Here is a 23,637-nt window from a genome sequence, read left to right as displayed (position 1 = left end):
AGGCTTAGTTCCCTTGAATGGAAGGCTAAACCAGGCTACAGGGGGACTACAGCAATACTGGTGGGAAATTTCAGAGACAGGAATATTTGAATGGGTGAGGAGGGAGCTAAAGAAGTGGTTACCTACAGCAAAACAGCATTTTATACTCAGGCCTTTATCTTAAGATTGGCCTCAAAGTGCTGGATTTGGGATCAGAGCACCTGGATTTCAATCCTGGCTCTGCCACTTACTACATATGTAACTTTGGTAAATCAGTTCCTTTCTCTGGGCCTTAGTTCTGCCATCTCTAAAATAAAGAGGTTGCGTTAGATGACTTCTGCTAAATGTATGATCTAATGATTTGCTCAAAATAAGCCCACTTCCTGGGCCTTTTTCGAAGCCTCCCAAACTGTCTGACTGGGAAAGTTTTTGAACATTTTTCTTCTTTCCTTTTAAGCTTTGCCATTTTTGCCTCCATTTCTGGGATTGCTGTGATTGGTGCAAACCTAAACCAGAAGCCCTTTAAAAAAACAAATTCTTGTTTCTATTTTCTGTTTGGATTTTTCTTGTCCTAACTCAAGGGAGTAGATAAAGTCAAAAGCAGACACTAAATCCTTGGAGAAATCTCAAGCCCTTATTTTGTGATGGCAATGAGGCTAGGATCTTCTGACCACAAATCATATAAGATCACAGATAAAGAGTTTGGGGGGAGCTTTAGAGCTTTATAGGATAACTGTCCATTTTATAAATGAGAGGTGAGGTGTCTTGTCCAAAGTCACACAGACAGAAAAGAAGCAGAGTTGGGATCTGAAATGGGGACCTCTGATTTCAAATGGTGCAAAACTAGGGACTCAAACCCCAAAACTCTGACTCTAAGCCCAGGGCTTAAGGGGCTTTCCTTAAATTAAGCTAGTATTTGTTCTGGACTGATCTGTGACTGAGGTGGTATAGCAAATTTTAGACCTTAATCGACAATCATCAGTGCCATTTCTGCTTCTTCCTTATTATAGACTGTGTATGTGTAGAAGTAGCATTAGACATTTCCCCCCCAATTTTTTTATCCATTCTGTTTCCAATTTGCTTTTCTTTCCCTTCCCATTTTTCTGTTCTGACCATTTTGTCTATTACTTTTCTCCTGTACTATCTCACTAGAGTTTCATCTTCTTCAACACCATGGCACTCAGTTTAACTAAATGTTTTGATCAAAGCCTAGGAAGACAGCGAGCAAACAGTTGGTATGGGTAGCTCTGCAGGGCTTAATATTAATAATAACAATTTGAAATAAGGGGATACACACAGGGTAAAGGTAAAAGGTTGGAGCAGAATATATTGTGCTTCATCTGATGTAAAAAATGCAGGGGTAGCAATCCTAATCTCAGACAAAGCAAAAGCATAAATAGATCTAATCAAAAGAGATAAAGAAGGAAACTATATTCTGCTAAAAGGCACCGTAGACAACGAAGCAATATCATTACTAAACATATATCCTCCAGGTGGTATAGCATCCAGATTCTTAGAGGAGAAGAAATAGACAGCAAAACTATACTAGTGGGAGACCTCAACCTCCCCCTCTCTGAACTCGATAAATCTAACCTCAAAATAAACAAGAAAAGTTAGTGATAAAGTAGATATGAATAAATCTAGGGAGAAAATGGAATGGGGATAGAAAGGAATATACCTTTTTCTCAACGGTACATGGCAAATATACAAAAACTGACCATGTACCAGGGCATAAAAACCTCACAATCCACTGCAGAAAGGCAGAGATAGTGAATACATCCTTCTCAGATCACAATGCAATAAAACTTATATGTAATAAAAGGCCATGGAAACATAGACCAAAACTTAATTGGAAACTAAATAATCTAATCCTAAAGAATGAGTGGGTTAAACAACAATTCATAGAAACAATCAACAACTTCTTTCAAGAGAATGACAATAATGAGACCACCTACCAAATCTTATGGGATACTGCAAAAGCAGTTCTTAGGGGAAGTTTATATCTTTGAATGCCTTCATGAATAAAATAGAGAAAGAGGAGTTCAATGAATTGGGCATGCAGCTGAAAAAGCTAGAAAAAAAACAAATTTAAAATCCTCAAGTAAATACCAAATTAGAAGTACTAAAAGCCAAAGGAGAGATTAATAAAATTGAAATTAAGAAAACTATTGAACTAATAAATAAAACTGAGTTGGTTTTATGAAAAAACCAATAAAATTGATAAACCTTTGGTCAAGTTGATTAAAAAAAAGAAAGAAGAAAACCAAATTACCAATATCAAAAATCAAAAGGGTAAACTCACCTCCAGTGAGGAGGAAATTAAAACAATAATAAGAAATTACTTTGCTCAACTGTATGCCCATAAAGTCGACAATCTAAATGAGATGTATAATTATTTTAAAAAATATAAATTGTACAGATTAACAGAAGAGGAAGCTGAATACTTAAATAACCCCATCTCAGAAAAAGAAATTGAACAAGCCATCAGTGAACTCCCTAGGAAAAAATCTCCAGGGCTGGATGGATTTACAAGTGAATTCTATCAAACATTTAAAGAACAGTTAATTCCAGTACTATATAGACTATTTGGGAAAATTGGGGAAGAAGGATTCCTCCCAAATTCTTTTTATGATGCAAATATGATTTTGATATCTAAAGCAGAAAGAGCCAAAACAGAGAAAAAAAATTATAGACCAATTTCTCTAATGAATATAGATACAAAAATTTTAAATAAGATTTTAGCAAAAAAGAATACAGCAACTTATCATGAGAATAATACATTATGATCAGGCAGGATTTATACCAGGAATGCAGGACTGGTTTAATATTAGAAAAACTATTGGCATTATTGATCATATCAACAACAAAACTAACAGAAACCACATGATTATCTTAGTAGATGCAGAAAAAGCTTTTGACAAAATACAGACCCATTCCTATTGAAAACACTGGAAAGCATAGGAATAAATGGAACTTTCCATAAAATAATAAGCAATATCTACCTAAAACCTTCAGCAAGCATTATATGCAATGGGGATAAGCTAAATGGATTTCCAGTAAGATCAGGGGTGAAAGAAGGATGTCCATTATCACCACTATTATTCAATATGGTACTAGAAATGTTAGCTGTTGCAATAAGAGAAGAAAAATAAATTGAAGGAATTAGAATAGGCAAAGAAGAAACTAAGTTATCACTCTTTGCAGATGATGTGATGATATACTTAGAGAATCCCAGAGAATCAAGTGAAAAACTAGTTGAAATAATAAACAACTTTGGCCAAGTTGCAGGTTAAAAAATAAACCCACACAAATTTTCTGCATTTCTGTATATTACTAACAAAGCCCAACAGCAAGAGATAGAAAGAGAAATCTCATTTAAAGCTAGGGTAGATACTATAAAATATTTGGGAGTCTACCTGCCAAAACAAACCCAGGGACTATACGAACACAATTACAAAATACTTTTCACACAAGTAAAGTCAGATCTAAGTAAGTGGAAAAACATCAGTTGTTTGTGGGTAGGCCTAGCCAATATAATAAAAATGACAATTCTGCCTAAATGAATTTACTTATTTAGTGCCATACCAATCAAACTATCAGATAATTATTTTCTAGAGCTAGAAAAAATAATATCAGAATTCATCTGGAAAAGCAAAAGGTCCAGAATATCAAGGGAACTAATACAAAAAAATGCTAGGGAAGGTGGCCTAGCCCTACCAGATCTCAAATTGTATTATAAAGCAGCAATTATCAAAACTACTTGGTACTGGCTAAGAAACAGAGGGGTAGACCAGTGGGGTAGGTTAGGTACTCAAGACACAGTAGTTAATGAATATAGCATTCTACTGTTTGATAAACCCAAGGACCCCAGCTTCTGGGATAAGAACTCACTGTTTGATAAAAATTGCTGGGAAAACTAGATAACAGTGTGGCACAACTGGGCATAGACCAATGCCTGACACCGTACGCAAGAATAAAGTCTAAATGGGTACATGATCTAGGTACAAAGATTGATACTATAAACAAATTAGTGGAGCAAGGAATAGTGTATTTATCAGATTTATGGAGAATGGAAAAATTTTTGACTAAACAAGAGATAGTAAACATCATGAAGTGTAAAATGAATAATTTTGATTACATTAAATTGAAAAGTTTTTTCACAACCAAACCCAATGCAACCAACATTAGGAGGGAAGCAGAAAACTGGGAAAGAATTTTTGCAACTAGTGTCTGATAAAGGCCTCATTTCTAAAATATACAGAGCACTGAATCAAATGTTCAAGAATACAAGTCATTCCCCAATTGATAAATGGTCAAAGGATATGAACAGGCAGTTTTCAGAGGAAGAAATTAATCTATAATCGTATGAAAAAAATGCTCTAAATCACTATTGATTAGAGAGATGCACTTCAAAACCACTCTGAGGTACCACATCACACCTATCAGATTGGCTAACATGACAAAACAGGAAGATGATAAATGTTAGAGGAGATGTGGGAGAGTTGGAACACTAATTCATTGTTGGTGGAGCTGTGAGCTGATCCAACCATTCTGGAGAGCAATTTGGAACTATGCCCAAAGGGCTACAGAAATGTGCATATCCTTTGACCCAGCAATAGCGCTTCTAGAACTGTATTCCCAAGAGATCATAAAAATGGAAAAGGGTCCCACATGTACAACAATATTAATAGCAGCTCTCTTTGTGGTGGCCAAAAACTGGAAATCAAGGGAATGCCCATCAGTTGGGGAATGACTGAGTAAATTGTTGTATATGAATGTAATGGAATACTGTTGTGCTATAAGAAATGATAAACAGGAGAACTTCAGAGAGGCTCAGAAAGACATATATGAACTGATGCTGAGTGAAAGGAGCAGAACCAGGAGAACTTTGTACACAGCAACAACCCCAGTGTGAGAGGAATTTTTCTGGTCGACTTAGTACTTCACTGCAATGCAAGGACTTAAAAAAAATTCCCAATGGTCTCTTAAGGCAAAATGCCTTCCACATCCAGAGAAAGAACCATGGAATTGGATCATGGAATGAAGCATTTTCTTTTGTATTGTGTTTTGTTTTGTTTTATGATTTCTCCCATTCATTTTAATTCTTCTATGCAACATAACTAAGGTGAAAATGCATTTAGTAGGAAATGTATGTGTAGAACCTATATAAAATTGTATGCTGACTCGGGGAGGGGGAGAGAGGAGGGGAGGGAAGGGAGAAAGGGAGGGGAAAAAAATCTAAGATATATGGAAGTGATTGTAGGACACTGAAAACAAAATAATTAAAAATATATTAATAACTAGCAACTAGCAACAAAATAGTGCTTTAAGTTTGGCTAAGTGTTTTGTAGATGTTATCTCATTGAATCTTCACAACAACCCTGGGAGAAAGGTGCTACTGCTACCCCCATTTCACAGGTGATGAAACTGAGGCAGACAGAAGTTAAGTGGCTTGCCTAGGGTCACACTCAATACACGTGACCACACAAAAATGACTAGCAGAACATCAGGCGGCCTAATTCTTGATCAAAGGTTGAGACGTGATTGTTGTAGAGGTTGTACCTTAGAGGCTGATTCCTTTAGGTAGATGCCCCAGTCACTGACTCAGTTCCTTCGAGATTAAGAGCACCGCCTCACATTTATTTAGTGCTTTGTGATTTATGAAGTGCTTACTACACAGCCATACTGTGAGATTGGTGTGGTGTAAGTATATTATCTCCATGTAACAGATGAGGAAATTGATACTCAAAGTTTGTAACTTCCCAGAAATCACAGAGAGTTAGAATTTCCACTCAAGTCCTGTGATCCCAAATTTGATGTCCTTTTTGCTACCCCGTGTGTGTGTGTATGGGGGAGGGAGGTTTTGCTTCCTTCCCTATCATATATCAGCTCTGAAGAAACAGCAGATAGGGCAGGTATCTGCTTCCACACCTTTCTAAATGTAAATCTTTAGTTTGGCAAGAACCCAGAGGAAAGACTGAGAACAGGACAACGTATGGCCCTGGCTGACTTGCATCACACATTTCCCCCATTCTGTGTTATCTTAATTCCCGAGGAACCAAAGCTTGATGGAATCACAGGCTTCGCTTCTTCCATACACTTAGACCTAGGGCTTCCATAGAGACTGGCTTTGCTACATGAATAAAACAAGTTGAGGTAGAACACACGTCCTTACCTTCTCACCTGAGTTGTAAAGTGGCCTGATGTTCCAGAAGGTATGAGGTGACCCAGCTGGTGTCGTGGTGGTCTGAGGGAAGATGTCTTCCTGGTGTAGCCAGGAAGTGATGACCACCGGGAGGGTGCAGATACACTCCTCCTCCTCTTACCAACCTCATTCTCCCTGGTGAAGTCAGTAGAAACCTATTTTCATAGTTTAGCCTTAGGGGTAATAGCTAGAAGCTGTGATAAACTCAAGACCTGCTGAGGTTCATAGGTTGGTTGGAGGAGCACTACTAGATGGAGAGTCAGGAAACATGGAGCCTGGTCTCAGCTCTGCTCCTACTTAGCTGTGTACAGATTATGTTTGTTATGCAGCATACTTTTATTGCTGTTAAACTCTTTGCTTCCTATGCTAATATACAACATTTGCATGTATTATTGCTCTGGTGCATGCTGTATGTTTTTATATGTAAGATACACACATACATACATGGGCAGCTGAGTGGCACAGTCAGTAGAGTCAGGAAGACTCATCTTCTTGATTTCAAATCTGGCCTCTGACACTTACTAACTGTGTGAGTTTGGGCACGTCACTTAATCATGTTTGCCTCAGTTTGCTCATATCTAAAATGAGCTGGAAAGGGAAATGGCAAACCACTCCAGTATCTTTGCCAAGAAAATTCCAGATGGGGTCATGAAGAGTCAGACATAAGTGAAAATAACTGAACAACAACAATACACATATATATGTATAAGTGCATGTATTTCTACATACGTGTACTTCATCACAAATGTGACTTTTATATCATATATTGTACTGTGTTGAGATTTGTATCCATAGTTTAATATTATGTTATAGGTGCCATATTATTCATATCAATGATGTAAATATATAAAATATATGTTGTGTGTGTGTATCGGTATTGCATGCACATCATCTCTTTGGGGGCTGTTCCTTCTGCCAGCTTCAGGACCATGTGGCTCTCTTTGGTCTAGTCGTCTGGTAGTGGATAACTTCTTTCTGATCAGGGTTGAAAGCTGTTTAGTCATAGCCATTACACTCAGCTTACAAAACCTAAGCAGAATGCCTTTCAGCTAAGGTCGCCTTTTCTTTTTTAACACTTTTTCTTTATAAGAATTAGATATTTTAAAGATATTTTCTGGTTTAGCATGCAAATCAATTTTAACCAGGGCAGAAAGTAAACTAAAACATTATGCCACAGTTCTCTGTCAGATCCATCTAAAAATTCTAAGCTAGTCTGACAGCAGTAGCCGCCCACCCTTCTACCCATCCTTCTCAAGTATCCCAGCTAATACAGTTGCCAGGCCAGGAGTAGTTGTTCATAATATATTGTACTTGGTCCCTATGTTTCCATGGAACTTCTCTAATTATAGTTCTAACATTCCCTCCCTTTGGCTTAAGAATACTCTTCCTCCAGAGTGACACACCCCACCTCACCACTAAGATGTGGCCAATATAATTTCCTAAACCTAAGAAATCAGCTTGCTCTTTTCCAGAGGCGTTAACATCTCATACTCAATACAACCAAAATCAGAATTCATTACCTTTCACCCAAACATTTCCCTCTCCAAAATTTCCCTATTACTGCAAGGGGACCATCATTTTCCCAGCCAGTTGTCCATCGTTGCCAACTCAGTGTCATCTTTGACTCCTCACTGACTCATCTCACAATTTTAGTCTTTTGCTAAATCTTATCATTACTAATTTCATAGTATCTCCCATATTCCCTTCTCTTTGCTCATAGCAGCTACCACCCTAGTTCAAGTCCTTGTCACCTTTTCTTTGCACTGTTATAATAGCCTTCTGGTTGGTCCCCCCACCTCAAATCTCTCCACTGCTGTCCATCCTCCACTTAGTTGCCAAAATGATTTTCCTGAAGCTCGGGTCTGACCATGTCACTCCACAATTCACTCCTCTTTTCTGCCCTCATTCAGTAAACTCCAATAGCTCCTTATTACCCTTCAGGATAAAATAGAAAATGCTCTGTTTAGCATTTAAAGCCCTTCATAACCTGTTCCCTTCCTATCTTTCCAGCTTTCTTCTTCTTTATCCCTTACACACACACACACACACACACACACACACACACACGTGCGCACTCACACACACACACACATGCACACACATGCCCACGACACAGCCACATTGGTTGTTCCTTTTGCCTGAAATGTTCTCCCTTTTTATCTCAGCCTCTTAGTTTCCCTGACTTTCTTCACAATTCAGTTAATGTTGTACCTTCTACAAAGCTTTCTCAGCCTTCCCTACTGCTAGTGCATTACTCCTTCTATCTGCTCTGTCTTGTGTGCACCTGGTTGCTTGTTTGTTGCCTCTCTTATAAGAATGTGAGGTTCTTGAGGTCAGGGACCAAGTTTTTCTTTCCTTTACATCTCTGAGCTCTTAGTACATATTAAGCACTTAAATACTTGATTGGCTGATCATGCTTCACTCCCTCTTCTCCAGCTTTTATTCTTCCCTTCCCAGGTTGCTCTAAGTCTAGAGCAATGAACCATTATCAAATCAACCCTGCCAATTTTTTCCTGGATGAGGCGTGTCATTTCGTTTCCTGTCTGTGTCCCCAGTCATCATCTTTGCAACTTTCCTGATCAAAATGCCCCTCCCTGTCTGGTATTTCCCTATGGGATGTGATCAAATATAAGCTCCTAGAGGGCAGAGACTATCTGTACTTTTGTATTTGTATACCTAGTATTTCACTTAAATAAAATATAGCAAAAAATAAATAAATTCAATAAAATGCTTTTATTTTTTACTCATTCTGCCCATGTAATCCCCATTCCAGACTTTATCATGCCTCAGTCAGCTGCTCCCTTCTATTGCTTTGGTAATGTGTTGGGGAGAAGAAATGCCTCACCCATCTCCATGTAGGTCTTTTCAGTTCTAGAAACTATGACTCTGGCATCATGCAGAAGCCTGGGTCAGAACTTCTGTTTTTAGTGTTGATTTGTTTGGTTCTATTGGCATCAAATCAGTTGCTACCTATGTTGGAATGGAAACAATTCTTGAAGGACTGTGCTTTAATTTGGGGGCTTGGGGGTTTCGTATGATAAGGTCCCATATTATTTCAGGCTTCTTTCTCTATCCTATCAGTTCTATTATCCAACCATATCTTTCGATCATTGGTTCTTAATTTGAAGAATTATTAGTTTGTAGGTAGTTGCCCATTCTGTTTCCATTTTCCAGCTACTCCCCAGTTTCACTCAGTTGGAAATGTTATTTAACTATTCAGGCTCCATAAGTCATAAAATGGGGAGAGAACTGTTAATCCTTTTCACTTAGCAAGGGGGGAGGCAGACTGGTAAGAGGGAAGGATGCTATTCTCCAGATATAAAAATTTTTCCTTTTCTAAACTATAGGTATTATAGAGAACTATTAGTACAATATGTATTTCAGGTGTTGGAGAAAAAATATTAATACTGTTTTCAGTGTTATGGGTTTAGTCTGCTAGAATCAGTTTTACTAATTTAACATTACTGTAAATTGAAGCATCTCTAACGTAGAGAGAGAAAGGTTCAAACTGACACAGTCCCCCATGCTTTTAGACATCTTTCTATGACAAGACAATTTGAAGTAACATTTATAGAAATCTTGAATAAAGAAAAAGTCAAGCATAGGTTAGAATACAGTTTTGCTGGTAACATTCTACTGCATCTGATAGACTACTCAGTTCTCTGCCAGACTACTGTTCTTAAGGATTCAAAGGTCTTCCCCTATGACCAATATCCTGTCCCCACTGATTTCATGAGATGGCGAATGCAGTGACCTTAATTAGACAAAAAGTACTTTTTGTTTTACATTTTATCACCTTTAATCCATTTTCCTGAAGCATTAGTTTTGTTTTGATTTGACCTTTGATTTTTGACCTTCTATTCTTTTTCTAGAAAGGAAAAGTCTAGGAAAGGTTAAGCTGGAGAAAAATTTTTTCCTAATATTATCCATTGAATTAAAAAGGTTCTCAAAATATGCTTCTACATAGTTATACTGTAGGTTATAATAAAAAGAATTTTATGTGTTGTTCTGATATCCTAATCATCACATAGAATACTGTTCTTGTGTTTTCTAAGTTCCGAACAACTGACATATAGATAAACTTTTCAGTTTAGTGAATGTGAGTATATTGTGTGTGTGGGCACTTGAGTGCCTGCTATGTTAAGGGTCTTCTACCAGGTACTGTGTTATACTAAGATAAGGAGGTTTGCCCTTGATTAGTTCACAGTCTCTTGGTATTATCAGGTACATACCGTAAATACAATGTAAGACATCGGTGATAAGTGTCATGAGAAGTACAGATGTGTTACAGGAGCTCAGAGGAAAAAGCTACATTTTGTTTGGAGGATGGCCACATTCATGAAGAAGGAGAAATCATTGAAGATGAACCTGGAAGGATGAGGGAGAAGGAAAAGTGTGATAGAACTGTAGAGAGAAAGCATTAGGCTTGCTTGGGAATAGCAAAGAGCATTGTTTGACTGTTAGATCAGCCATTCACAGGGATGTAGTGGGAGAATGGTGAATGAATGTGTTCGTCCTTCATTGCCAAAGAAGACCACGAAATTGGAGAAATGATGACGTGACTTGCACCTGACCTTGTTCTGAGTGAGGGAGGGCTGTGCAAGGAAACCAGCCTCACTTCCCCTTCTGAGTCATCTGGATCCAGTGACCAGATATTTATCAGGATGACTGGGAGACCTTGCCCTATTCAGGTGCTCCCTTAGAGTGAAGTAAGGCCATTCAGTGAATCAGCCTCTCTAAGAAGTAATCAGGGAATGACCCCTTTAATGAGCAAAAGAAAAAAAATAAGTAAATCAAACTGGGAGGGAAGGTAAAAATAGGTTAGAGGTATATTTTAAGAGGGCTTTGACTCTGGCTTGGATAGGCAATGGGGAGCTGTTGAAGTTTTTTGAGTATGAGTGTGACATAATTGGAGTTTTATTTTACGAAGGTTAATCCAGCAACAGGGTATAATTGATTAGCGAGGCACGAACTAATTTAGAGGCTCGGTTGGAAGTAGTGGGAATGGTTGTAAAATTGGGAACTTCCTAAATATGAATATATAGGGAAAAGAAAGATATGATTCCAGGGAGGTCAATGACAGGAAAAAACACCAAATGCACAAGAGCAGCAAACATTATTTGTGGTAACAATGTACGTCCAACCATTAGGGAAAGGCTGAACAGATTGTACAAATGATTGTAATAGTCTGTAAGGATGAATGAGTATAAAGAAATCAGAGAAACATGGAAAGACTTGTAAGAAGTAAAGGGGATGAATAAAGGAGAACTGAAAGAATAATGACGAGCATAACATAGATAAAGACAAAGCTGGGGCCAAATACAAGGGGAAATGTGGATGCCAAGTTAATAAAATTATACTTTCTGTTTGTATGGGGTAGGGACTGAACCCATGATTTCATTGATACAGGAAACCCCTATTTGAGCAAAACAGCATTCAGGAGTTCCTGGTAACTGAAGGATAATTGAACTGTTAGGGCTCCTTGAGGCATATCTAGTGCCATGGAAGACTTCCCAGCAGAGGGGGTCTGATGTGAAACAGAAATGGCCCAAAATGGGCTACAGCAGGGGAATATAGAGAAAAGTGAAGTAGGGGATTGGAGTTAATTCCGGGATAGAGAAGGTTAGTTTACAGAAATCCTTAGGTCTAAGTGTGATTTCTGGAAGCCCAGGACATAACTGGCCAAATTGCCTTACTCCATGTGCCTCCTTCCCCTGTTCTCCCCTCAAGCATACCCAGAAGACCTGACACAAAGAGGGGGAGAGTAGATGGCAATGCATCACACCTTTCCAGCCTTTGAAGCTTAGATGATTTGAGCCTCTCTTTTTTTGTTAGTGAAATGTCTTTGTGGACAGCATGGTGTGGAAGAGAAGGCTGCCTTAGAGTCATAAATCTCTTATCTGCTACATTCTGGTTGTGTGACCTGGGACAAGTCACTAACCCTCTCAGGCAGCTTTCCAAGACTTGGAGAATAGCTGTCAGGCTACATTGGTAGAGAGGGTTTCCTTACCATTAGTTGTCTGTATCAGTGAAAAATGAGAGATTCACAGACCTTCTTCTTCCACTTGCTCCCCTCAGATCCCCAGAGTACACTGAGGCAAAGTCAAGGGGCCCATGGTCTGTTTTCCGTCCAGTCGCCATTTCCTAACAATCATGGACTCCTTTTTTTTTCAGAGCTCCATGAATCTGCCTCCAGACAAGGCCCGTCTCTTGAGACAGTATGACAATGAGAAGAAGTGGGACCTCATCTGTGATCAGGTACTGGGGTCTGCTAAAACATCAGAGAGAGGAAAGGGGCATCACATAGGCCAGCCAGGCAGGTTTGCTGCTCTAGTCCTTGGAAGGATCCACTCCTGAGACATCAAACATCACTTGACCTAGCTTCTGAGGCTTATCATTCATCTTCCAGTAGGACACTTAGCATAGGATTCTAGCCAAGTGGAAAATTTGCTTTTTAGTTTCCATGGTGACTTCTCTTTTCCTCTAGAAAAGCAGTGACCTAGGAAGCAATTTCTCGGAGGCAGGGAGTACGTTCAGCCCTAGATAGATTGGATTTTTTTCAGCTAAAATAACACGGCTCTCGGGTCTGTAACGCAGGGAATTCCTGGGTCAGAGCCAGTTCCTGAGTCTTTCCCAAGGTAGAGGAACAGGGGTTTAGGCTCATACTGACTCCTTGGAATGGACAGGGCCTTCCCTTCTGCCTCCAGGCAGTATTATCTATGACTTGTGCTAGGTCTGATTGTCAACCTCTTCCATATGGGATATAGTCTTTATGCCCTGTCAGTTTCCTACCCCTGTGTCTTAGCACCTTCCAGGTCCAGAAATTCTTTATTACATCCAACACTCTGCTTTGGTTAAAAATCCATTTCTTCTCCTCTGCTCTGAGAAAATATGGAGATGACCTGGTCATGATTCCCTCCATTACTAAAGATGGCTATCCCTCAATGCTATTATGTCCAACATTTCTCATAGTTATAAGTCCTTTTTGTCTAATGCTAATGATCTTTATTGTTCTTTCCCAATTCTTCACGTTTTGTAGTGAAGGAACCCAAACTTATCCAAGATTGTTAAGGATTTGACTAGTACTGAATAGTGTGAGATGATCTTTGCAATTGCCTTCTAGGAGGTTTTATTTCTCCATGATCATCTGGGATTACTTTGACATGTACATGAGGAAGCACTGTATTCTAAGCAGAACACTTAGAATCAGGAGACCTGGGTCCAAATTCTGATTCTGATATTTACTACCTGTGGGTGACTTGGAACAGATGACTTTATAAGTGACTTGTAGAAAGGGGATAAGAATACTCCATAACCTACTGAACAGGAATGTGATATGGAAAGCACTTTCTAAACCTTGAAGTACTACATAAAGTGAGATAGATAGACTGATCAATCGATCATATGAATCTCAGCAAAGAGGAGATGTACTGGCAGGTATAATCCTCTTTAGATCCTCAAAATAAGAAGACCAGGCACCTCCCTCAAGTTTCAGAGCCTGGAAGGCTGGTTTAGGAGATGAGATCTTGGTAAACTAAGTCTCCTTTTAATCTATCCTTCAGTTATAGGCTGGCCTTGAAAGTGTTAGGAATTCATACAAACTCTGCAGCAGTATTGATTGAACTCCCATGTGTGTACAGAATTGTACTAGACACTTGAAGCAATAAGACGAGTGTCTTAATGTTTTTGGTTTGGCACCTCTGTGTTAGAGAGTAAGACTTTCAAAGGTTTTTCTCCTAGAATAGCATGAACAGTTTGCATAAAGGAACATATAGACGGGGAAGGGGAAATAGCATTTTTGGGCAAATATGGTAGGAGAAGGGGAGGGGAAGAAGACTAGAAAATGGAGAATATGTGTGCTGTTGGGAGGAGTGAATCTTAGAATGAGTGCTGTGACTGCTGTGTTGTGCACTGCCCCTGCAGGAGCGATTTCAGGTGAAGAATCCTCCCCACACTTATATCCACGAACTACAGAGCTTCTTGGATCCCAGTGTGACTCGGAAGGTGATGTACCTTTTATGTGGAATTTTGCGTTTTAGTTTTTGTGCCCCTAGTGATCTTGTGCAGTTAAAAGAACATTTTCATTTGGAAATAAGGGTGAATTTGGGGGGGATTGATCTGCCTCTCAGGGAGAGGAATTGAAATGCTATTATACTTTAAGAATCACCTTGAGTGTGGTCCTGGAATGCTGTGCTTCCTGCATGGCTTTTGTTCTACAAAATTGGGGTGAGGTCCTCTGGGAATGACTGAGAATTTGATGTTTGTAGAAGTTCAGGAGGAGAGTCCAAGAGTCGACCAAAGTGCTGAGGGAGCTAGAGATCTCTCTTCGGACTAATTACATTGGGTAAGTTGGATTGGTCCTTAGTGTCTGCAAATGGGGCTGGCTGTTACAGGTGGATGAATGTTATTGTTCACTTAGAACTGGCTCATTGATCTCTCTTCCAACCTCTGCATGGAGGAATTGGCCTGTTCCTGTCATGGCTTTTTGCTCTGGACTCCTTATGGTTACACGCTGTTCATTTTCTGGCTTCATTCCCCATCAGCTCTGCCAGCTGATGACTAGATAATACTGGCAAGCTGAGGCCTTTCTTGGGGTCTTCATCCTGTAGCTTTGTGTTTAAAATATTCCCACAGCAACAGAGGCTGAAGTTTTTCCTGTGGGGTGGAGGCAAAGCTTGAGTCAAGGGAAATCCAGAAAAGCCTCAGGGAAAGTTCATTTCACTTGGGCTAGAAACTGTGGCCTGGCTCTTTGCTGCATATGCTCCAGGAGGATTCTGAGAAAGAAGACCCCCTATTTGACAGAGCTAACCCTCCTAAAGAGAGGTTATGTTTCAGGCCCAGGAAGACTCTTCCTACAGAGCAGGGAGAGGGTCTGGCTTCCAGACTCATTGAAGTGGTACATGGGCACTGAGCCAAGTTTGGGTTTCTCAAGCCCACAAGAAGTAGGCAAGGGAGCCTGGAAATAATGAGAATGCATAGAGTGATTGTTTTAGGTAAGGGTGAGATGGAAAAGTGCACAGCTATACTGAGTCAGAACTAGTGAGAGGCTGGACTGGGAAGGATGTATAGCAATTACTCCTGGGGTAGAGCTGAAGATAAGGAGATTAAATAGAGACCAAGAGCAAACTCTTAGTCTCACTTAGCTAATAGCCTTAGACTAGAAAGGCCATTTGATCTAAGGCCATCGACCTGAATAGAATCCCTCTGTAACATCCTTAATAAGAGATCGTTGGGCCTCCTGCTTGATGACCTTCAGTAGAGGGGGAGCTCATTATTTCCCATGGCTCCATTTTTTGGGCAACTCTTCATCATTAGGAAGTTTTCTGTTTTATGAAGCTGAAATTTGCCTCTCTGCAACTTCTGCCTGTTTTAACTCCCAGTTCTTCCCTCTGGGGACAAGTCCAACAAGTCTAAGCCTTATTCTGTAGGATAGCTCTTAAAATGCTGAAGACAGGTAAAATGTTCCACATTTCCCAAACCTTGTCTTCCCTGGACTAATCTTGCCCAGTTCTTTCACCAGATCCTCACATATGAGAACCTCCATCGTCCTGGTCACCTCCTTTGGACATTTCCCTGCTTGTCAGTTTTATACATTATCATCCATCCCACTCCTTCTTTGAATGCTCATTTTCTTTGCCCTCCAACAAAGCTAAAAATCATTTCCATTATCCTTAGCATTTGTAACAAGCCTCAGATCATTCTAGGCTTTTTTTCAAACATGTGGGGAAAAGGGGCATACTAGGGGCCTAAGGGGAGACTAGAGTAGGACTATTGCCAGTTCTGAATTCTCTGACTTCCTGTGAGTAGCAATGGAAAGAGCAGAGAAAACCCAGTGATGTCAGATGCCTTTTTGCCTCTTGTGCAAGCTAAATGTTGGCAGGTAGCCACTCTCATTTATCCACACTACATATATGTCTGGGTGGCTAACTTTGCCACAGTTCTTGACAAGAGAGGATGGGAAGCAGGCAGGACACCTGGAGAGAGTCAGCTGCAGCTGACCACCAGAGACATTCCTGTCCTTGGTAGCTGCTGTCCTACCTATGTGATTTCCCACTTACACTATCAAACCAAATATTGAAAACAGCTTTTGGGAAATTGGGGATCTTAATTTGATGAGTTTTTTTAATGTTAGGTAGGAGGAAGGACCCAGGCAATGAAATGAAAAGGGGTTTGATGTTGATTTTTCTGATGGGGCCTAATTACTGGAAGAGATGCAGACGACTTTCACAGATCGTCCCATGCTCCTCCTTTCAGATCCTCAGAGAATGAAGTAGTTTGTCACTGCCTGCATTATTTCAAAGAGCTCTTCCCTGTCCAGGGCTTCACTGGTAGTTCTTTTAAATTCCTATTATTGTCAAATGCCCAAGAAGTAAAGGGCATAGAGTAATAAGTGGCCTTCTCCCTTTTCTCCTCCCCCGATGAATAACCTTCCTGGCTAGAAAGGAGCTATGGCTGTAGCAGTATATGGCTTTCCTTGTGAATCCTCTGCTTTTCTTCTGGACTCAGGACTTGCTGGGAATTGGTGGAAGGGACCATACAATCTATAGGATTATAGCCTCTGGGGCACTGATATTTGAGCCTTCTCCTTACCTTTTTCCAAACCGTGGCCCTGTTTCTTCTCCTACCACTGGAATATAGACTGCTTTTAGGATTCTGGGCTTCTGTAGGCTAACTTTTCATCTGATTTAGCTCAGAACCAGACTGTCACCCCATTTTTTAGACATTCACAAACTGCAGTTGTGTGTGTACTCTTAAACTCCCTTCCCTCCTTTCTAACCCAGCTCTCCTTTATGTATTATCTTCCTCTTTTAGAATATAAATAAGCAACTTGAGGTCCAGGATTATTTTGTTTCTTTTTGTATTCTCAGTATTTAGCCCAGCACACAGTAAATATTTCTCCTTTCCAGGATATTGTTCTCTCCTGATTTTCTTCCTACCTGTTCTGACTATTCTTTCTCAGTCTCTTTTACTGGATGATCATCCACAACAAGCCCCCTGACTGTAAGTCCCCCAATGCTCTGTCTTGGCCCCTTTTCTCCTCTTTCTCTTGATGACCTCATTCACTCACATGGGTTTAATTATCACCTCTATGCTGATGATTATCTGTATTTACAGCCTTGGGAGGGGGAGGGGTTAAGAGAAGGGGAAAGAGGAAGAAAGATAGGAGAGGGAGACATTTTCTGGCAAGACAAGGCCTCTCAGAAAGAGGCTGAGCATAGAGACACTTGATATGCTGGTCCTCCCTCTGCCAGGGATGATTCATAGAACTGAAGGAAAAAATTGAAGTTAAAAAGAAACAGCCTCAAAATGTGGACAATGCTTGTGATTATAGATTAATCAGTCAATTAGTAAACATTTGTTGAGTTCCTACTGTGTGCCAGACACTGTGCAAAGGGCTGGGGATCCAGAAAGCTGTAAAAGATAATCCCTGTCTTAAGGAGTTTACAGTCTGATGCAGGGAGACAACATACAAACAAATATATACAAAGCAAGTTATATATAGGATAAATAGGAAATAATTAACTGAGGGAAGGCATTAGAATTAAGAGGAGTTGGGGAAGGCTTTTTATAAAAGATGGGATTTTAGTTGGGATTTAAAGGAAGCCAGGGAAGTCAGTAGTCAGAGTGGAGGAAAGAGAGCTTTCCAGGCATGGGAGACAGCCAGAGAAAATGCCAAGAGATGAGTGCCTTGTTCATGGAACAGCTAGGAGGTCAGGGTCACTGAGTGGAAGAGTATTTGGTGGAGAGTGAGGTATAAAAAGACTGGAAAGGTAGAAGGGGGCAAAGTTATGAAGTGTTTGAATGCTAAGAAGAGGATTTTGTATTTGATCCTAGAGATGATAGGTAGCCACTAGAGTTTATTGTGTAGGTGGGTTAGGGTAACATGCGCTTTAGGAAAATCACTTTAGTGGCTGAATGGAGGTTGGACTGGGGTAAGGAGAGACTTGAGGCAGTCCGACCCACAGCTGGCTATCATAATAGTTCATGAGTGAGGTGATGTGGGCCTGCACTGGAGTGATGACAGTGTTAGAGGAAGAGGAGGCTTATTTAAGAGATGTTGCAGAGGTGAAGTTGACAGACATTAGCAACAGATTGGATATGGCAGGTGAGAAATAGAGAGGAATCCAGGTTGACTCCCAGGTTTTGGTCTGGGGAACTGGGAGGATGGTGTTGCCCTCCACAGTAATAGAGAAAGGGGCGTGAGGTGGGGAGGGCTTAGGGGGAAACTTAATGAGTTCTGTTTTTGACATACTGAGTTTAAGAAGGCTACTAAACATTTAGTTCAAATTGCCTCTTGGAGATATGAGATAGGGGATCACTGGAGAAATGGGGGAAGGATAGGGAGATAGGAGAATCATCAGCATAGAGTTGGTAATTAAATCGATTGAGCTGACAAGATCTCCAAGTGAAGTAGTATAGAGGGAGAAGACAAGAGGATCCGAACAGGAGAGTCCTTCAGGACAACTTCAGTTAGAAGGTGTGACTTGGATGAGGATCCAGGAAGAGGAGATGGAGAAGAGGCTGTCAGATAAGTAAAAGGAGAACCAGAAGAAAATGTCCTGAAAATCTAAGAGAGAAGAGAAGATCAAGGAGGAGAGGGTTATCAAAAATGTAAAGGTGGCAGAGAGGTCAAGGAGAATGAGAATTGAGAAAAGGCCATTGGATTTGGCAACTAAGGAACCATTGATATCTTTGGAGAGAGATTTTGGTAGACTAAGGAGGTTGGAAAGAAAGTGGAGCTACCTATTGCATACCTTCTCCAGGAATTTAGCCTCAAAGGGCAGAAAAGATAGAGGATGATAGTTATGGTCAGGGGAAGGGAGGGAAGAAGGATCAAGTGAGGGCTTTTTGAAGATGAGGGAGACATGGGCATGTTTGTAGGCAGTAGGAAATGAGCCAGTAGAGGGGAAGAGATTGAAAATAAGTGATAGACATAGTGTGGGTGATAGAGGGGGCAGTCTGTTGAAGGAGATAGGGTTAGTTTTGGTAAGGAGTAAGGACATCTCATCAGACAAGGGTGAAGGAGGAAAGAGTGGCAGAAGACATCTGAGAGACAGAGGTTGAGAAAGGGGAAGAAGAGGGCATACACAGCAAATGGTCTTGATTTTTTTCTATAAAATATGAATTAAGGTTCTTAGCTGAGAGTGAGGGGAGGGTGAGCCATGAGAGGTTTAAAGAAGGATGAAAAGGTTTGGAAGAGCCACTGTGGAGAGTGGGATAGTGATCTGGTAAGGGAGGTCTAGTAGGATTGTCTAGCAGCAGTGAGGGCCCACTTGAGGATATGTAAAATAAATTTGTAGTGGGCCCAGTCAGAATGGTTATATGATTTTCTTCACCATCATTCAGTAACATGTTTAGGAGCAAAGGTAACAAATAGTGAGAGTAATCCAGGGCTGAGGCTTGGCTGGGTATAATCAGTGAAATGTTAAGGGGGCATAGAGTAGAATTGGTTCTCCAAGAGGTCAAGATGGGGAACAGAGGAGAAAGCAACTAGTGCAGGGGAGATGACCCAGGAGAGAATTGAGGGGTCAAGGGACTGAAGTTCAGAAAAAAAGTATAGGGTTTTATGAGGGGAGACAGAGGGAAAGGTTATTGCTGGATAAGGGTATTTCAGAATTCTTGAATGTGGAGGTAGTAGATTTATGGGTGATGACAAGATCAAGGATATGACCATCTTTGTGTGTAGCGGAGGTGGAAAGGAGGAGTAGCTCCTGCAAAGTGAATAGGTTGAAGAGCTAAGTGTTTGAGAGTCAGTATATTGTGTTGAAGTCCCCAGAATGATTCTTTAATGATACCATGTCAAATTGTTGATCTTTTCATTAACCATTCTCAAGATGAAATCCAAGAAATGTTCTTAGAAGTTAAGAAAAACTTGCAAAATGAAATTCAAGCATTAGAACATTTTAGGATTAAAATTAAAGCTGCTGAAAGAACCGATTTGAAAACCCAGTTATATGCAGAAGGACAGGACCTGGGATGGTTTGTGCCCAGAGAAGTGGTAATCCAAGGACAAGCTTTTGGCTCCCTGACTAGCATTTCAGGAGTCTGACCTGTGTCTTCATCTCATCCTCCATGTGTCTTGGGCTAGGAAAGTGTGAGGTGGTACCGAGGACAAGAGAACAAAACTCAGAGATGGTTAGAGGAGAAACCTGGTTGTCAGTACCTAGTGAATCAAAGGCATGACAGGAGGAGCATATGAGCTGGACTACGAGAGAGCACTTCATGCCTTGTGGAGAGGACCACAAGGGACAGAAAATGGCATTTCTGAGCTGCTCTTACTTTGTTTCTTCCTTACTGTGTGCGTTAGTTTCTCTGCCTTGCTTGGGTGCCCTTTAACCTCTTCTCAACGTGTCAAGGGTCTGAAAATAGCACTGTAGATTCAGACAGGAAATGAGATGGGGGTGGGGAGCTGGAGAGCAGACAGACAGGAAATGGGAGGCCTGTCAGCCCCCGGGAGAGGAAGCTAACTTGAGGCAGCTCCGGTGTCAGCTTCAGCCTGAGACTGCTGCCAAATCTCCACCAGGCCTGGCTTTCTGGACCAGAGCCTGCTTTTTGTAGCTCGAAGGGTGTGGCCTACCGTCATGGTGCCTGGTGTCTAACCTGTCTCCCCCACCCCAGCCTTCCCACCAGAGAGGAAGTTTGATAGGGATTGTCCTGCCAGATTCGACAGAAAGTTACACACATCCTGAATGAACAGAAAACCCCAGAGATTAGGAAGCTTAACATGTCCACTGTGTAGGAGTGATTCTGTCACACAACTTAGGTGTATCCAAGGCTCCTAGCTTTTAAGGTAATGCCCCTTAGTGGCATATTTTAGGATTGAAAAAAGTGGGTTGGCCAAGGTGGCCCTGACATTGATATCATCAAATTATTATAGAGTTGTTACTTTGTGGCCATGATGAGGCATTTAAGGTATTATGTCCTAAGCCCAGAGATAGGGAGAATAGATTCTCCCATTTCCCAGACATTAAGCAGGTCTAAAGGCTGGTAGGAAAGGGCAACCTCTTAAGGCCTTGACTATTAGAAACCATCATATCACAAACCACCCTTTCCCCATGGCTGATCGCTCTGGGTTATTGTGACCAGCAAGTGTCCTTAATTTGGTTTCTGTGTTTTTGTCCATCCCTGGCCAAGAGAAAGAAGCAGTGTAGAGCATAGGTGTCCAAGTATGACCTGAACCAAATTAAAGTATCATTGGGAAATATTTAACAAAATAAATTAAAATACAATAGAACATTGATAATGTAGATATGTGGTTTTCTAACTGGGTATGTAGGCAGCAGGCATCCTTTCAGTAGCCCCTATTTCTTTTGGAGTTTGACATCACCATCTAGAAGGCTTCTGGGAAGTGGGCTATTTCCTTCACTGGTTTCTTCAGACCAGTGTCATGACTCCAGGGATACCTTTGAGAGGGTCTTGACTGTTGTCACTGATATTCCCTACTCCACCCTCACAGTGTACCAGCTTTATGAAGAAGAACAATGCTGAGTGTCTACATTTCCTGTCTGCAGGTGGGTCCGAGAGTTTCTGAGTGATGAGAACAAAGGGCTGGATGTGCTGGTCGATTACCTGTCTTTTGCACAATGTTCTGTCATGTGAGTACAGTATTGAAGTTAGGGTTGAGAAAAGTAGAGGGAGTAAGTGATCACAACCTGGCCTCTCAGTTTTCCCTCTTGGACTTAAACAGGAGGTGAACTTTGGGCCTAGAGATAGACTGAATGGAGAAATGCTTTTGTGGTTAAGTTTCGGGGTTTTTTTAGTGGGAGAAGGAATGGTGTTACTGGAGAAACTCTCTCCTAGCCATTCAGATCCTAAAAATCCTTTTGGAAATTAGAATATAGAATACACATTTGGAGAACTAAACCTATCTACAGGTAAGTGACCTTTGTTTCTCTTGAAGCGATTGAGTGTACAACTTGTTACTTGGACTTCAGATATCATTGGAACAATCTTTAGAGGGGGTTAAAAGTACCTCTGATTGAAATGAGAAGGAAGTTTGTAATTAATTACAGCTGACATTAGGAATCCTTCCTTTAAAGCTGGCTGGAGGTACATTGTGACCATGGGAGGAAAGCGGCTTGTTTCCCTCCTCTCTGTAGTCCTCTCGGAGGTAGAGAAAGGCCTTAATCTGATAGTCTGATTGGAAGACAGTGTTGAATATACATTGACAATCCTACCTAAGAAATGAAAACCTACCTGGTAACTGAGAGAACACTAATAAAAATGATGATAACTGGATTTTTAATAGTACTTTAAAGTTTGCACAGTGCTATATATGTTATCTCATTTGATCCCGCAATAACCCTGTGAGATACATACTATTAATACCCCTATTTTACCAATGAGGAACCTGAGACCAAGAGAGTTTGGGACTTCTAAAGTTCTTCATTTGCCACCTTAATCCTAGGCCTTTACCTTTTGGCATAGTCCTTTCCTTTGTATGCAACCCACCCCCAAAAGTCTGATCATTGTTAGGGGTGTATATTCCAATGTTTCTCCTGTGTCATCCCTTCAATCTATCCTTTTCCTACTCAGTCTAAAAAAACCAAACCAAACCAAACCAAAAACCTAATCTGTTTAACAAAACCCTTGTCAGCAGTTCTAGGCTACTATTCTGAGAGACCCAGACTGCTACGTCTTATGCATTCCCAGTCCCTGAAGTATCTAACTTTTGTTTTGACATTGGCATTTGCCCGACTAGATTTTAAGTTCCTTGAGGGAAAGGAAAGAATTCCCTTATAGCTGACCATATTGTGACTATTTGTTGTTATTCAGTTATTTTTCAGTCATGTCTGATTCTTCATGACCCCATTTGGGGTTTTCTTGGCAGAGATACTGGACTGGTTTGCCATTTCCTTTCCAGCTCATTTTACAGATGAGAAACTGAGGCAAACAGGGTTAAGAGACTTACCCAGGGTTACACAGATAGTGTCTGAGGCCAGATTTGACCTCAGATCTTCCTAATTCCAGGTTGGCCCTCTATCCACTGCACCACCTAGCTGCCCTATTGTCACTGTATTACCAGGTAAAGTCCTCTCTCTCACATAGAGGTTCAACCATATCAGTCATGATGGCCCTGAGGATTTCTAGCCTCTAGAAGTATGAACAGCAACCATGAGCTGTGGCCCTCTGGATACATCAACCTGCCATGCCCATAGGTCAGAAACAGCTAGAAGAGGTAGATTCTCGATCCCCCCCAGAACTGTGGGCCCGTGGTCTACTCCCATGGCCATACCTGTTGTTCCCACTCTCCGCCCAAGGTGGTTAATTTCACCATAAGGTCATAGCTTTTGATTAGAACAGAATTGGATATCAGAGGCTGTCTAGTCCATCCCTCTCATTTTACAGATGAGGAAACTGAGGTTCTGAAAGGGAGGGTGACTTGCTAAGTTTCCACAGGTAATGAGGAGCAGAGCCAAGGTTTGGCCTCCACTGTTTGTATACCTTGATGC

At 40.8% G+C, this 23,637-nt stretch overlaps 1 protein-coding gene across 2 annotated transcripts in view; it reads left to right on the top strand.

Annotated features, from left to right (window-relative positions):
- The window catches only part of FMNL3 (formin like 3), an 80,676-nt gene that overhangs the window by 39,004 nt on the left and 18,035 nt on the right, over positions 1 to 23,637 (top strand). For both annotated transcript variants that reach the window (XM_072654615.1, XM_072654614.1), the window contains exons 2-5: positions 12,359 to 12,442; positions 14,108 to 14,188; positions 14,452 to 14,528; positions 21,697 to 21,780. In XM_072654615.1, coding sequence (XP_072510716.1) covers positions 12,359 to 12,442; positions 14,108 to 14,188; positions 14,452 to 14,528; positions 21,697 to 21,780 — 326 coding nt within the window. The remainder of the gene's footprint in view (positions 1 to 12,358; positions 12,443 to 14,107; positions 14,189 to 14,451; positions 14,529 to 21,696; positions 21,781 to 23,637) is intronic.

The sequence above is a fragment of the Notamacropus eugenii genome, chromosome 3 (assembly GCF_028372415.1).
Source record: "Notamacropus eugenii isolate mMacEug1 chromosome 3, mMacEug1.pri_v2, whole genome shotgun sequence".
In the NCBI taxonomy this organism is placed as follows: domain Eukaryota; kingdom Metazoa; phylum Chordata; class Mammalia; order Diprotodontia; family Macropodidae; genus Notamacropus; species Notamacropus eugenii.
Note: the sequence above shows the minus strand (reverse complement) of the source record. Positions and strands in the feature narration are given on the sequence as shown.